At 35.8% G+C, this 16,318-nt stretch overlaps 3 protein-coding genes across 4 annotated transcripts in view; all 3 read left to right on the top strand.

Moving 5' to 3' along the window:
• The window catches only part of LOC106681878 (lipase 1), a 40,712-nt gene extending 34,167 nt beyond the window's left edge, over positions 1–6,545 (top strand). For both annotated transcript variants that reach the window (XM_014422425.3, XM_067052933.1), the window contains exon 9: positions 5,990–6,545. In XM_014422425.3, coding sequence (XP_014277911.3) covers positions 5,990–6,142 — 153 coding nt within the window. In that variant the 3' untranslated portion in view covers positions 6,143–6,545. The remainder of the gene's footprint in view (positions 1–5,989) is intronic.
• Positions 6,007–16,318, top strand: part of LOC106681876 (leucine-rich repeat protein lrrA) — a 56,968-nt gene continuing 46,656 nt past the window's right edge. The window contains exon 1 of the mRNA XM_014422421.3: positions 6,007–6,080. The gene's annotated coding sequence lies outside the window, so the exon portion shown is untranslated. The remainder of the gene's footprint in view (positions 6,081–16,318) is intronic.
• LOC106681865 (lipase 1-like) overlaps positions 9,515–16,318 on the top strand; it is a 9,779-nt gene continuing 2,975 nt past the window's right edge. The window contains exon 1 of the mRNA XM_024359457.2: positions 9,515–9,667. Within this exon, the coding sequence (XP_024215225.2) occupies positions 9,515–9,667 (153 nt within the window). The remainder of the gene's footprint in view (positions 9,668–16,318) is intronic.

The following is a 16,318-nucleotide window of genomic DNA, read 5'->3' as shown; positions in this document are numbered from 1 at the left end:
TGAAATAACAATCATTTATTTCACAGTTTGACCTATTAGTATTTTTTTTTTTTTTAATCTTGCCACTTGCACGGAAAATTCTAGTCCCCCACTTACAATGTAACAATAATGATTTTAATAAGGTAGAACAAGTCAATTAATTTTTTTTTACCTACCTAATGTGTTTCAGTAGTCCATTACATGACCATAAACATTTTTTATTTATATATTTAAAATATACGTAAATAAAAGTAGGAAAATAAAGAATAATATTATAAAAAATATGTAGAAAAAGATTAAAGACTAAAATAATAAGTACAAAACAAAAATCATGCATTACTACCATATATTTTAATATTTACAGACTATGCCTGTGTAATATAATAATAATAGACAATTGTCCAACTAGATTTAGTATGCTGTGCGTATAGCAACCCAATGCAGTTGGGCGGCGCTGTTTTAATAAAGTGTTTCTATCTTCTATTCCTAGAGAATAAAAAACGTACGTAGAGAAGAAAAAAATAGTAAAAATTTCATTAAAAATACAAAATTAATCTGAAACAGGTTCGAAATATAGTCATTTAACTAAATGGCGTTTCATACCCCTCCATACCCCATAAGTTAACGTCATGTAATGAAACGAATGAACGCCTTATGTAAAATGTGCATGACTAAGTCTCGTTGCCGAAGTAATAACATAGTTCTTTTCCACACCAAACAATGAGTCCTGATCTAAATTAGAAAATGGTCTAATAAAAAAAAAAAGTATTTTGCCCTTAGTTTCCCTTCCTACTGGATTATTTTATATTATCCTGATTTTTTTCCTTATATACTTCCACGGTTCTCTATATCAGCAAAATGACTGTACCATCTCATCCTCTATTGTTATTTTATAGTTTTTCTTTTCGGTTTCTATGTTGCAATAAATACACAATACATTCAATTTAAATTCCTCACCTACACTTTTGAATTTGTTATTTGACGGGCCACAATATCATTTAGATAGAGTATAGACAATGTCATAAAGTATAGACTTATACCAAAGAAAATAAGTTGGCAAACCTCGATTCTTTAACTATAGCAAACATTGGTCCCTACGTTGATGAATTTTCCATCTCCTTAGAACCTATCTATTCACTTTTATATTGACGATATTGTTGAATGCCTATCCTTGAATCTCCTTAAATTCCTAAACCAATACGCTCCTCTTAAAACCCGTACCTTCAAACGCTTTCCGGCTCTCTGGATCAACTCAGAAATAGGAGATTTAATGAGAAGACGAAATGCTGCCAGAAGACGCTTCAGACGCACCAGAAGTTCACAGCACTATTCCACCTTTAAGTACCTCCGAAACCTTACCCAAACATCCTTACGCCGCGCCAAGGAGCAGTACTTTCACAACATCCTATCCCAAGCACCTGTTCCTAAATCCAAATAGAAAATCCTTAAGAACCTCTCCATTATGTCCTAAATCCTGTCCATACTACCCAGTTGATCCAGACGAGCTTAATACTTTCTTTGTTGCTCCTCCTCCTTCAACATCCTCATGCGTATTTTTATCTCTTCACATCCCTGAAATCCCATTTGATCCCAATAACTTTTATTTCTTGAATGTTTCTCCAGATGACTTAATCTCAGCAGTCCATCCCTAACGATTACGGCCCAGACAATATTCCTGTAAAGATCATCAAACTTTACCTCATCATCAAACGTCTCCCCACCATTCTTCCTGCCTACCTGCAAATTTATAACTTCTCCCTTCAAATTCCGTTTTTCCCAAAGCCTGGAAGAAAGTCCTTGTCCGACCATTAAACAAAGTATCTTCTCCTTCAGTTTCCCACTTTCGGTCAATATCCATTTTATCCAATTTGGCCAAGCCACTACAAAGACTAGTCTACTCCCAACTTAATAATTTTCTCGAACGAAAATCCGGTTTTCGTTCTCAACATTCCACACAATCCGCTTTATTGAAAATTTCCCAAGACCTCCAATCCGCTATAGACAATCATCACATATCAATTTAAGTTCTTTTTGATTTTTTGAAGGCATTTGACACAGTTAACCATAAGATCCTCCTCAATAAACTTCAAAACCTTTCCATGTCATATAGTGTCCTAAAGTGGTTCCTCTCCATCCTGTCTCATCGTTCCCAAACAGTCGTCATTCCGAATAAACCACTTTCCTCTCCCCTTCTTCTGACACTAGGTGTTCCTCAGGGATCCTCACTTTCACCAAGCCTTTTCTCCCTTTATATCAACGATCTTCCTGATTCCATTCACCACGCAGAATACCACTTATATGCAGACGATCTCTAATTCTATCTATCTGTCCATCCCTCCGAGATGCTTGAGGCCATCCAAAGGTACAAGAAGATATTGACAGCATTAACACATTGGCGTTTAACAATGATTTGAAGCTGAATGCTGAAAAAACTAAGGCCATTCTTATTAGTTCCAAGTGCCTCCTTCATTCCCTCCCTAACTGTTCTCTACCCTTCCTTAACAACCAACCGATTCACTTCTATCCTACAATAAAAAACCTTGGAATCGCCTTCGACCTGGAACACCTCTCCTGGAATAATCACATTTCTCAAATCACACGCAAATCCATAACTGTATTCAAGGAATTCCTAAGATTCTGTAATTCCATTCCTCAGAATCGTTTCTCAATTGAAGCTTCAACATCAGTACCATCGTCTCCTCAGCAGATCGATGAAACTCAGGTTATGATCAATGAGTCTAATAGAAAGTTAGATTCTAAGATCATTTTGCACTACATCGAGTTTTCACACCGATTATCTGCAAATTATCAAAAACAGTGAAACAAAATTGTTGGTTTTCGGTGATTAACGCCTTCAGGAGGCGTCGTTTTAAAAAAATTTGTAACTAAAACCTGATTTACAATAATAATCCGTAAACAAATTTCCCCTTCTCGTAGTAAAACCCAGAGTTAAGGGCGTTGGAAAAGAAGTTCTAGAAGGGAAGATAAAAAAATACACAGTACCCCCAAAAGAAAAGCGACATAAGTAGTGACCAAGCAAAAATGTAAAAGTATAAAATAACAATCAAGATTCACATGGACGTCATATTTCCGAAACAGAGATCCAAAGAAGCTATTTTAGGAAAAAGTTAGATTAATATAACTTTGTTAACTAGATTAATATCTCTTTGTGGTTCGTCTTCACCATCTGTGTTTTAAAGAGGAAGGTGAAAGTTTCCAACCTAAGATACTGAATTTTTTTTTCCGGTTTTTCTAGCTATTGCTGGTTGAGTATCTGAGGTGGGGGACCTAGAAGTCGAACCACCTTCATATTTTGTTTATTTATTTATTTTCTTTTTTCAAATATTTAAAACCTTTCGCACTATGCGTACAGTGTCTAAGAGAACCGACTGTTGAGCCTCTCTTAGTACATTAATAGACACTTTAAAGATGAATTATTACAATTATTATTATTATTATTGGTGCGACTGCCATAGAGGTCTCGCTCATGACGATGTTTTCATAGGGTGGGTTCGTCACTCCCACCCCTATTTTTGTGAATGCCACCCATTGGTTAACGGGCCTCACAAATGCCCAGGGGGAGGTTGTGAGTGAGTATTGCATAATTATATGCTTGAAAAAATCCCGGATAGGGCCGGGGACTCGATCTCGTAACCTTTGGGTCGACATACAGGCGCGTTATCACGCTACTAACGTCACCCCCTAAAGCTTCTGAATAGAAATTTTAAAGTGTAAACTTATCAACAAAATCCAGCTAGGAAAAGCTCCAGGACCAGTTGGCATTGCTCCAGAATTTATAAAATACGGCAGCAATGAAATGATTAAATGCCTTCAAATGTTTTCCTAAAAGATATGGGACCTTAAGTTGCTGCCACGAGAATGAGAAAACAACATCATAATTCCAATTCACAAGAAAGGTAATTAAAGCGAATGTGCTGTGAATAGCCGAATATGCCTATCCTCAGTAGTGTACAAAATATACACTTTATTATATTAGAGCAACGACTGCGGGGTATTGTGGAACAAGACATCGAAGAAGAGCAATCGGCTTTCAGACATGGAAGAAAGACCCAGGACCACATTTTTTTCTTGAGAATGATTGTAGAAAAAGTGTGGGACCGGGGAAACGCAGTCTATTTGGCATTTCTGGATCTGAGGTTGGCTTTTGACTCAGTCCAGAGGCAGGAAATATGGGACGCACTAAAAACAAGAAGAGTACCAGCAAATTTGGCAAGTGCAATAAAATAGGTTTACCAAGACCCAAAGGGCATTGTAAGACTTAATGGTCAAATATCACGGCCTTTCCACTTTTATAAAGGAGCAGGGTGACAGCTTAAGCCACTACGGTTTGTTCTCCTAATGGATGAGACATGGAAGGTTTGTAAAAGGAGATGCCCAAGAGCACTAGTAGGTTTTTGGAACCTCACTACAGTACTCGCTCAAGCGATGATATTGTACTGATAGCTGGCTCTGAAGAGGCTTTTCAGACATCCTTGGATGAATAGAATGAGGAACTGAAGATAAGCGGTTTGCAAATCAACCCTAACAAAATCAAAATTATGAAGATAAAACGCCGTGTCTAGGGTTTTGTGTAATGGTGAACCCCTAGAACTTACGAATACTGTACGTATCTAGGAACCATAGTATAAGTAAAGATGGAGTAAGAACCTAAGAAGAAGAAGTCGGCTACATCAACAAATAAAACTTCATTCACTAGCGATTATCCGTTAAGTTCATAATGTTTTGAGGCTCATAGGGCTCATTTTTGAATGGCTTGTAGAGAACTTAAAATTTATCATAACAAATTCAAATCTGTTTTTGAAGTTATAATTATAATACGAATTTAGGAAATTACATTTTTCCGGTTTTTTATGAAAATTGGAGTAATTACCTTATTTTTGAAATTCCATTGCTATTGTATGTTAACAAGCCTTGAGGTTGGAAGTTGTAGATAATTTCCTCCCTTAAAAATGAAATTAGCATACAATGTCACAGAAATAACGGTCAATTTTGTATATTTTATATAAATGATTATACCCCAAAAAAGTGAATCGATTTTGAAGTTATTCGGCCACAGAAAATTTCCCTGAAGGAAACATTGTTGGAACAATTCATCTTCTCATGCAGGCCTCAAAATGTACATGTCGGGAAAAAAAATATTCTACTAACGGTTTTGCAAGAGAGCATGCTTGTTGTCATGTAAATTTCTCTTGGAACAGACCGGGGTCAGTTGTCCTCATTGATTCCTCCCCCTGTTTTCTTACGCTCTTGGTTAGGTGTGCTTTTGCAAGCACCTTGATTCACCTAAATATAGGTGTGCCAAAGAAAATTCATTTGCGCATTCATAGGTTGGAAGGAGATAGAATTCGTTAACATTTATTCTATTCTAGATCATTCCAACAAAAATCTTCAATTTTCTTCCAGCTTTGGACCAAATGAGACCAGTCGTTTTTGATAGGCATCATGGATAGTATGCGTAAGTGAAAGGAGTCGATGAAATTGAAACTAGGCCTATTAACCATTAATCTGAAACTTTCTTCAAAATTTTGGCCAGATCGGACGAGCTGTATTTCAAATAAAGGCGTGCCTCGGAAAGAACGGTTATGCACGTGAGAACGAAAGTAATAGACAGATTCAAACCGATGTATGACCAACTAAGTACCAACCCGAACAATGTCTAGAAATTCCACCAAAACCTGTTTAACAGTTCGATTGATTTTGCCCCAGCACAAATTTGAAAACTGACTTACAAACAGATACGCTCCCTTAATGTCTGAGACGTTAAATATGAGCGAAAATGTTTGATTCTGAAGACATGTACAAGGAATACAATGCTTCCCTACCTTGGTAATGGGCAAGTAAAAAAAAAGGATACTGGTATATAACTGAGCATAATTAATAATTAACATTAATAATGAGCATTAATTTATATATTTATAATTAAATTAAATACAATGTTAAGTAATGGTAATATAGATTTTAAATAATTTTGTTTTTTTAATAATTCCAGACTATGAAAAAACTGGCCTCACGTTTGCGTCATTTGCTGATTTCAAAACCAGTTCCTGATCCTCATTTCTCACATTTGGATATGTACCTCGGTAAAAATGCTCACATACTTCTCTACCCAGATATTTTAAAACTTTTAAAATCACTAAGGTAATAAAGTGGAACAAAAGAGGAATGATTAACTGGGTTGAAGAAACACAATTTTGAAATAAAAAATTGTTAAGGTTTCGATAGATGATCAAACGACAAAGCAAATATTTTAGACAATCGAATAGTAAGATATTTAGTAAACTAGCATTTAATTGTTTTGTTGTTTAGTTTATTAACTAACCCATTAGTTCGTATTCTAACTTTTGGCAGTTTGATTAAAATTTAGAGAAATAATCTGATTTGTATTATCTAGTATTACATACTATAAAATAATGATATTAATGTAATATGTTATAGAAATGAATGAGCAAATAGAATAGTGGATCACAAGGTTCTATGTCTTGTTTTTATTGTATAAATTTCAATTTTTGTGCTGTGAATGATATAAAATACAACATTATTGTGGAGTTTTCTGATCACATCCCTTAACTTTAATCCTCCTTTCTACTCACCAATTCATCAATAGCATGCTAGTTTCCCGTCAAGCTCACACACAGTCATACTATTGTTAAACTGTTATATGGGTCGTTCTCAATTTAGTGCTATTTCAGTTATAGAGCTTTTTAAGAAAGATGGGCCATCTGAATGTGAATGATTTTATTTTTCTAATAGTACCTTGAGGCCAAAATTTCTTTCTCATTTTAAGCTTATAATCACTATGCAGTTATAATATATATACTGTCGTTTCGTCATTCCTTAGCCCTATCACAAAGCTGAGACTGAAACTTAACAAGTTCATAGTATCAGTTTCTTTTATAGTAAACCAAAAAAAAAAAGGGCTTTAGTCATTTTGGCACTATCTTAAATATTGGTATAAAATACAATGTGAATTTTAGATGGAATACATCAGTGGCTATAACATATTTTACTTTTGTCACACGTTTTTCTGTTAGTTCTTAGCCCGTTCATAAAATGCCTTCCAATATACCTTCACAAAGAAATGTTTGAAGCAAAAAATTGATCAGGAAACACTAGGAGGAAACTGAAAACTCTCTTCGTTCCCTTCACTTGGTTGGAAAGGAAATTTAAGTGTTTCGACCACTCGGGTCATTTACACTGGGTTTACAAATTAGATTACAATTGACATGTTCACACAGTAACAATTACAAAGTGAGAATGTTACAAATTTTCTATTACAATTACAATTACATATTATTATTTTTTTTTTTCAAAACCCCTACATAATTTTAATGGCCTTGAACTAATGAGTAAGGAAAATATAGAGCCTTGGTGACGCTTGGTTCAAGCACATCAAATTACATATTAACAATTACAATTTACATTTTATAAAGTTACCATTAGAATTGACGTAGAGAGTAAATTACTGTTGTGGGGTCTTCCTGATCATTTCCTGTACATCTGAAGAGAATCGGTGTTATTCCTGAGCAATTTAATAAGAATGTGCCTAACGGTGAGATCGTTTCAGCAGTAGCGACACATCGGTGCATTTTCTTTTTTCATGAGATGACAATGGGTGAGTCGAGTATGGCCTATCCGAAGACGGGTTAATAAAACATCTCTCTGTAGCAGGTTCAAGTTGGACGTTTCACTGTCTGTTGGACCATTCTTAACTTGTTGTCTCTGGTGATGAACCATTCGTCTTGCCATAAAATTTCTTTGATTTCCATGTTGATTATGTTACGACTTGACCTGTCTTTATAGCTAGTCTGCCTTTTCTTTCCCGGTATCCAACAATGACCTGGCAGCCATAAAAACAAGGCCCTAATCGGTGGTTGAAGAGAGAGAGGAAAAAAAAAATTATAATTTAAAATTTAAGGTTAGAAGAAAACGTAATGTGATATGATAGACGGTCATTGTCAAAATATTTTTTTTTTTAAATATAATAAGATTTTACAGAAAAACATATTTAATATTTGAACTTTCTTATTAATTCCTTTCTTGGAGCCCGGATTCATTGCTACGATTATATTGAAATTGGAAACTATTACAACGTGTGGACCTGAGGTAAGATTTGATTAAATTTTATGGGCGAGCTTGGAATGATGTAAAAACTTAAAAAGTCTATTTATAGTATGTTTGTTATCCTGTAAGATCGAATGGAGATAATCAGGTATATGATATAAAGATTTGAGGGAGTTATAAGCTCGGCATTTTGTCAGAATGTGTTTGAGTGTTCTGTACAAGTTCTGTTCCGCAAGTTTGGCATAACGGTGGAGGATCGCGGGCCATAAGGTAACCGTGGGTCAGGCACGTGTGACCTATTTAAAGGCGCGTCAAAATCACCTCCTCTTTGCGCACATTTCTAGTTGATGATATCCAAGGGGAGACATTCCTTATAATTTCCCTTAATTTGTTATCGGAAACATTTTCCCACATTTGTCTCCATTCTAATTTAATCCTCTGCTTAAGGAGAGCAATAAAGTCATTTACAGGTACTTCGTGATATGGAATTCCTTCAGCAATCGCCTCTTTTGCAGGCGAAGAACACTGAAATACCGTTTCTGATGGCGGACAGTAATGAGTAATATATGATTTGATTTAACGGATTAGTTGAAAAAATATTTCTTAAGCTAAGTAGGACAGACAAAGAGTCTGTACAGATGACCAGTTTTTGTTTTGTTGGGTGAAAAACATTTAAACTTTTGTTGATTGCAACCATTTCAGCTGTATAGCTACTACATATCTGCGTTAAAGATAATAAGTACTGCTGATCATTTCACACAATCGAGGCCCCAACACCTAAGTAATTTTTGGAGACGTCGGTGTAAATGAAGTCGGAGTCATCTAATTTATCCTGCAGTCTAAGAAACTCATATTTATATCGATATAGTGGAGTGTTATTTTTAGGTAGCCTTGAAAGAGAGAGACAGAGTTTAGAGGAGAGAAGTCCCCAAGGATAAGATGATGGAATTACAGTCTTTTGCAAAGTAGGTATTTATATGTTTAAACTGAGCAGTAAAGTGGGAACCCTGTCTGTAAACGGTGTTCTCTTGGTTAGGTCGATTTGCTGCTGGTCTAGATTCTGTCTATTTGGAAACAGCTTTTTTTTGTGTCAAAACCCCTTTTTATTCAGAAATTAATACAAAATATAAACATATATACAATACATTATATACAATTTTTGTTTTTTGTCCTTTTACTGGAGCTGTGCTCCATTCTAAGGAATGGCTGAATATAATGGCAAATTTGGAAATATCATTGATTTGAAAATATGTGAGGTGCTGGAACGCACTTCAATTTTTTGTCTTTTCACTTAAAACTAAAACAATAAAACTAAAAAATCGTGTCATTATCACGTTTTCTGGGTTAATTGCTGGGTTGTGGTGTTCTTGGGTGTAGATCCTACCATCGGAATGGTATAGGTGCTGGTGTCAGTGCCTGGAAGAGTAGATTGGAGGGAGTCAAAGAACTTGACATGCCTCCGACCAATGAACTTTGGCACAGTGGGCAGTTCCAGAAGTTGATGCAGTTCCGGGAGCTTCTTTCTCTTCCACGATGTTGTGCGGACCATCATCCGCAGCATACTATCTTGGAACCCCTGAAGGTGGCGCTGCGTAACATTGGAGAGGTAAGTGAAGAGTGGTGCCCCGTATAGGAGCGCCAGCCTCAGAATGCTTTTGTATACTAGCAGTTTGAGCCGCTGTGAGAGCACTGGTGATGTGAGGAGGTGATTGAGTCTGTAAGACCGCCTTCTTACAGTTCTAGTTTTCTGGTAGAGGTGGGTGGAGAATTTAAGATGGCGGTCCAACTTCACGCCCAGGTAAACTATTGACTTTGAATGGGAGATAATGGTGCCATCCTGCTTGAGTGATTTCGGGATAGTCGATCGTTTGTGCTGTTGATGAGCGAACACGACGCAGTCTGTCTTAGCTGGGTTCATAGTGATGTTTAGATTGCCCAGCCGTCGGACAATCTCCTGGCTGACTGCTCCCGCTCGCTCTAGTGCATGTGTGGGGTTCATACTGCTGCTGTAGATGGCGATGTTTCGGCATAGGCAGCGACTGTGGCCTGTCTGTAATTTTCACCAACCACATCAGCAGTATAGATTGAGAACAGGCACTTGCAATAGAGCTGCCCTCTGTGGTACTCCGCATGTCAGAGCGGGAAAGCACATCTCGAACCCACACAGTGATGGTCCTGTTTTCTAGGAACGATGTGATGACACCATACAGTTCTTTGGACATTCGAGGTCTATGAACTTACGGCATAGAATGCCGTGAGACACAGAGTCGAATGCCTTTGTACAATCTATGGAGATCATGGATGTAGCATGGTTCCTATTAAAGCTGGAGTTCACTTCGTTCTGGAGCTTCATCAGATGGTGTTCCGTGCTCAAGTTGGACTGAAAAGCTGCCTGCTCGTAAGGGATAACGGAGTGTTCTTCACTAAATTCCCGTAGGTAATTCAGGATGATCTTTTCGTATACCTTAGCGAGATGTGGAAGGAGACTGATGGGCTTCTAGTGGTCAGCGTCGAACCCTGTCTTCTTCGACTTGATGAGTGGAAACAGGATGGCATGTTTCCATTTCGAGGAAAAGTGTCTTAGCCTCAAGCAGGAGTTGTACAGGTTTGCCAGATGAGGATAGGACCAATAGGATGGTTCACACCCCGTCATGGTCAGGGGCCCGGTTGTCGTGGCTGCGTCTCAAGATCGTTTTTAATTGTTCAGAGAGACGAACATATAGTTGGTTTCTAGTGCCATGGTTGGTGTCTGGAGAAAAGCCCCTGTCTGCGCTTCAATATCCCGCTGATAGTGCCCAGCCAACGACTCTGCTTGCTCAGCGGGGCTGTCATGAGGTCATGCTGTCATGAAGCGGTCCCTGTCATGCAGGCGAACGGTTGATGTCTTCTTGATTGCTGCCTTGGTGAGCTTCCAGAACTTCCAGTAGTCACCATGCGTAGCCCTCAGGCGATCATGCCATATCACGTACTGACGTACTGACGTAGGAGATTTTTGATCTGGGTGGTAATCGCGTTGGAAGTAGTTCATTAATTGGATGGTTTATAGCTGAGACGATGTTAACAAAGTAAATGAGATCAAGGTCAAGTGGAGGCTCGCCAGCACCGACATATAGACTATTGATAGGACTTGAGCGGAAAGCTCCCGTAGCTATTCTGAGTCCCGCATTTTGTATAGAGTCAAGTATTTTAAGGCTGGTACCAGATGATGAGTTGTAGGCATTACGCAGAGCATACTTTTAACAGGTAACCCAACCACATTCAACACTTTATTAAAACAAATACAATAAAGGGGCGCGCTCAAAACACAACCCTAAGGCACTCGATTTTCCTGTTCGAATTCATTCGATAGGACATTACCAATTCTGACTCTAAAGCATCTGTTAAGTAAAACATTATTTATGAAGGCAAGAATATGACCGTTAAAAAATTATGAAAGAAAAATAATGAAAATCAAAGTATGGTATGTCAATTGTGAAAAAAAAACTAGTGAGTTCTTCAAAAACCGATTACTAGTTAACAATAAATTAATCTCTGAAAGTTCAAAATGGTAATTTGTATATAAATTTCATATAAATGTAATAGAAAGTAAAATATAACTAATAATGGAAACAGGAAAACATTTTAATTTTAGTTAATTATTTTAATTATCTCAGTAAATAGATGTAACAAAGTAATTAGAATCAGTTGTCAATGTAAAGTTTGTTATAAATACTCAGTAGATGATTTAAAGTCAGAGTACGTAAGAGATCGGTCAGGAAGAACTGCGCCCAATTTTATAATAAAAACTAATGTAATTTGTTAATAAAGTACTACTAATTTATTTATTACTATACTTAATAAAGTATACAAATTTAATAATTTCGATTACGTTAACTTATTATGACGGCAAAGATCAAGGATACTGAAGGTCAGGGCAACCGTGGTAGGGGCATCAAGGAGGCAAAAGACTCAGTCGCAAGGATGTTGACTCCTTTGATACTCCTCTTCTTCGTGGCGGTGTCCTGCCAACGCAGGCCTCCCTCCTTCGCCGGCCTACCCACTGTTGTGAGTTTTTTAAATACTCATATTTTCAAATAAAAATGATACATTATTAAGGAGAAAAATATATATTTATACATTTACAATAAGATGCTTCTAGCAACTGAATTAAAAGATGGCACGACAAATGAAATCATGATCATTTAAAAGCTCATCAAACTTAAAATATAATATATTTATAAACAAATCAAAGATAAAAAATGTATTGCGTTTTACATTTCAAATAATGAATATTTCTAGGAATATTTATAAATGTTTACTGATAAGTATAAAGGATTTAAACCTGTTACATATGGAACATTTAGGTCTTAATGCATGATTTTATTTGTGACAAAGTAAGGAGCATTGAGGATTTTGGATTGTAAGGATTGGATACGAGACGAATTTAAAAGTTTAGTGGAGCCCCAAAGCTCAACTCCGTACGTCTAGATTGGCCTTATTACAGTTATGTAGATCAGTCTTTTGTAATAAACTAGATGTTTAGTACATCTGTCCAGTAAGTGCTGTAATAGTAGTAATATTCCAGCTGGTATAACAATACCAAAGTATGGTAGTTTTTAATTGGTGATTCGACTGTGTAATTTGTTTATTATTGTATCTGTTCTCAGCCTTGTATAATTTTAATCCCTTCCTATAATTATCTGATTATATGTGCTCATGTTTTATTATAATACCTAATTATCATACACCTAAATTTGATATACTTACTTTTATTTAATTTATTGATTTTATTAAAGTTAAACTTAATCTTTTATCATCATTCTTTTATATACTTTTAAGTTCCGATAATTACGAAATGTAACTTGATAGGTCTTACTTGTAGTGAATCAAGTAAAAGTTGACTTCACTATCAAAAAAACTTCATTCGCCAAAACTAAGATGTACTATGTTTAATTTCGAAATTCTAAAAAAACTGGAGAAAAAAAGGAGGGATTAATGTTGAACACCCAGTATCCGTAAACGGAAGTACCTCATCCTATTAGAAATTTTACAGTTAAATGCACTGGAAAAAACTGGAGTAAGAAAGAAAATCAATAATACCCTAAAATGGCAGATTATATGACACTGTCATGACCCACAAAACATAGTTATTTACAAAACGAACACTTTTAAAAAGTTAAAATGTTTGTTAGTTACATTACAATTTTCGAGGGGGCTAATAATAATTAATTAATTCTGAATCCAATTGAAGATATGAAGTACACTGTATCAGAAGACCTCGACCATACATGTTCATCTGCTGGGTAGCAGGTTAGGAGAAGTTACATTATTATTATTATAGTTTCCTTGATAATTATTATTATTATTATTATGGCTGGACGCACATTAGAGCCGAATGGCCAAAAAGCGGGGAAAATTTAATATCTACAGAAGGAATTAACATAGAAACTTGAGGCTGGTCTGATTCGACTCAGAACAAAAAAATACCTCATGTTAAACTGTTCTTATTGAAATTTTGAAGAAAATAAAAAAAACTAATGAGAAAATTAAGCCAAGATCTTAAAGTAAGATAAAATTTTCTGAAATTCTTGGAATATGTTGTTCTTATCAAAACAAGTTGCAACGAATATTTTGAGTTTATATTTAAATTAAAGAATTCAAGGTTAGTTTGATTTATTTATAAATGTTAATAAAACGCATTTAAGACAAAATAATGAAGACGATCAAGTGATAAAACAGAGAGACATTTCTTAGATTTTCACATACCATGCAATCTTTCCGTCCATCAGCTCCACTTGTATTTAACATAATTATATCATTCTTAATATGCTTTAGAAAGATTCTAGACTATTTGCGTTGTTAATTTCATAATTCAGTCTTCACTGACAAATTGAAATTGAAAATCTATCCGTGTACCCTAATAGTATAAAGATATGCCTCTTTTTTTCAGTAAAATTAAATGAAGTTTCAGAAAAATTAATTGAATATAAAATGGTAGAGACCCAGACTGCATATAATGATGTGCCAACATTTTCCATTGCACTACATGTAGTTCTCTGGTATCGTGGTTTATTCACATTTTTATATATCCATATTTATTTACCGTTTTTAAGATCTAGCTTTTCTTTTTGTTTTGTTTTTTAATTCTGGATTTCCGTAATCTTCCATATTCCATTTGCATTAATTGTGCATAATTGTCATCTCGCAGCATCATATTGAGTTCTCGGTACATCATGGGGGTATTTCTTACCATTTTTGAGGCTTTTCAAGTTGAAATGATCTCTAGGAAAATCTTAGAGCTGAAAAACATGGTATTTCTTTTTATCTCGGCAAGAAAACGTAAACCATAACAAAAAAAAATCTGTAAAATATAAACCAGGTTGGCTTTACTAAGGTTCCTCATTATTCCTATTGAAGAGGAGAAACGAATTGATCCAATAGAAAAACTAACGCTCTATTTGTAATGTTTAAGACTGAAAAATAATACAATTTAAAATTTAAAATTATTTTAGAGTAAATTAGATGAAAGTCATATCTCTTTTTTGTACATAAGTCACCAACTTTGGTCTAAATTGGGCGAGTATCAACGTTTCTAAAGTTATCATATAGTTTTCGCTTTATTAATATCCCTGTACATGAATATAAAAGTTTTGGGCACACACAACAATCCCTTAGATGATCCAAACCCTGAGAGACAATACTTGACACACATTCTCAAAGTAACGAAAGGGGATCTTCCATTCTGAGCATTGTTGAAACCTCGCTCCCTATTGCAAACAGAATGGGAACAGAGATAGGACGGTAGGAGGATGGGTATTCAGACGACTTTTGAGGTTTGGGAATCATTTTGATTATAAATAATTTCCATTGGTCAGGAAAATATGTGGATAAGAGAACAGCATTGTAGATGTAGGTGAGGAATAGAACAGATTTTCGAGGAAAATGTTTTAGAATATGGGATGTAATTAGGTCATAACCGGGAGCTTTGCGGGAAGGTAACTTCTGAATGATGTTGGATATCTCTGAAGCATGAAATACTTTAGGTGGAAGGGTCATTTGGAGTGGAGTATTCAATACTTCTTCAATATATTCGATGTGGGTTGGATTAAGGATGTCAGGGTGTGGCGAAAATGTCTTACAAAGGTGCTGACCGAATACCTGAGTTTTTCATCGTCCGATTTTGTCCATTTATGTGATTCAGTAAGAAGAAGGTGATTACAATTTTTGATGTTGAGAAGCTTCTTAGTGGTCGTCCATAAAGAATTGTTAGTAAGTTAGTTTGATTTTGTATTTTGAATTTTTTAATTTCTGTTTTGAGTTTGTTAGTCAATGTAGTATAATATGTTTTATCTGTTGGATATCTAGTCTTGTGCCACTTCGCTCTTGCTCTGCGTTTTTCCTTTAATAAGATTTGAATGTGCTGTGGCAAGTTAGTACGTATATTATCATTAATTTTACTGATCGTCGTGTTATCATATTTGGAAATTCTTATTAATTCTGTAAAGTTTTTTTAATAAAAAAGCAATGCTTTGTCAATGTTATGTTTAGTGTTAAGTGGAGTTTTAAGTCCAGTTTGTTTTCCAAATCTTTACAAAATTTGTCCCAGTTAACACGTCATTTAATCAATGAGGGAGGAGAGGGCTTAGGTACGAAGCTCGAACGTAAGAAAAGGATAAATAGAATGTGGTCTGAGGAAAGGTCATCTATAGATTCGATAATGGTCCGGGAACAGGAAATTTAGGAGCTGATAAATATATCTAGGTTATCAGAACGTTTTTGAGAGATGTAGGCCAATAAGTAGGGCTCATGAGCGTAAGGATAGAATAGGAGGTAGGGACTCAGGAAAGGATATTATCACGGGTATAGGATATGTGACATCCCCATCGTTGATGTTTGGCATTATAGTCTCCTCCAGCAACGAAGCGCGATCCGAAGGATCGGAATATAGAGTCAAGGTGGTTGTAGGGAATTTACAGGGGGCAGTATACAGCTGATAATGTTAAGTGGCAAGGACGAGTTGAAATGATTACAAAGGTTGCTTGGATAGTCTTTCTCTTCCTCCTGATGCCTTTCAGCGTGGAGGTCCAAACCTCTCGATCCCGGGCCAGTACCCTCATGATATCCCAGTTTTTTCCTCTTCTCTCTCCCACTTTGGAGATGTAGTCTTTCCATTTATTGAAATATAAAAAATTATGAAAGAAAAATAATGAAAATCAAAGTATGGTATGTCAATTGTGAAAAAAAAACTAGTGAGTTCTTCAAAAACCGATTACTAGTT

This window comes from Halyomorpha halys, unplaced genomic scaffold (assembly GCF_000696795.3).
Source record: "Halyomorpha halys isolate HHAL.00 unplaced genomic scaffold, Hhal_1.1 Scaffold372.1, whole genome shotgun sequence".
In the NCBI taxonomy this organism is placed as follows: domain Eukaryota; kingdom Metazoa; phylum Arthropoda; class Insecta; order Hemiptera; family Pentatomidae; genus Halyomorpha; species Halyomorpha halys.
Note: the sequence above shows the minus strand (reverse complement) of the source record. Positions and strands in the feature narration are given on the sequence as shown.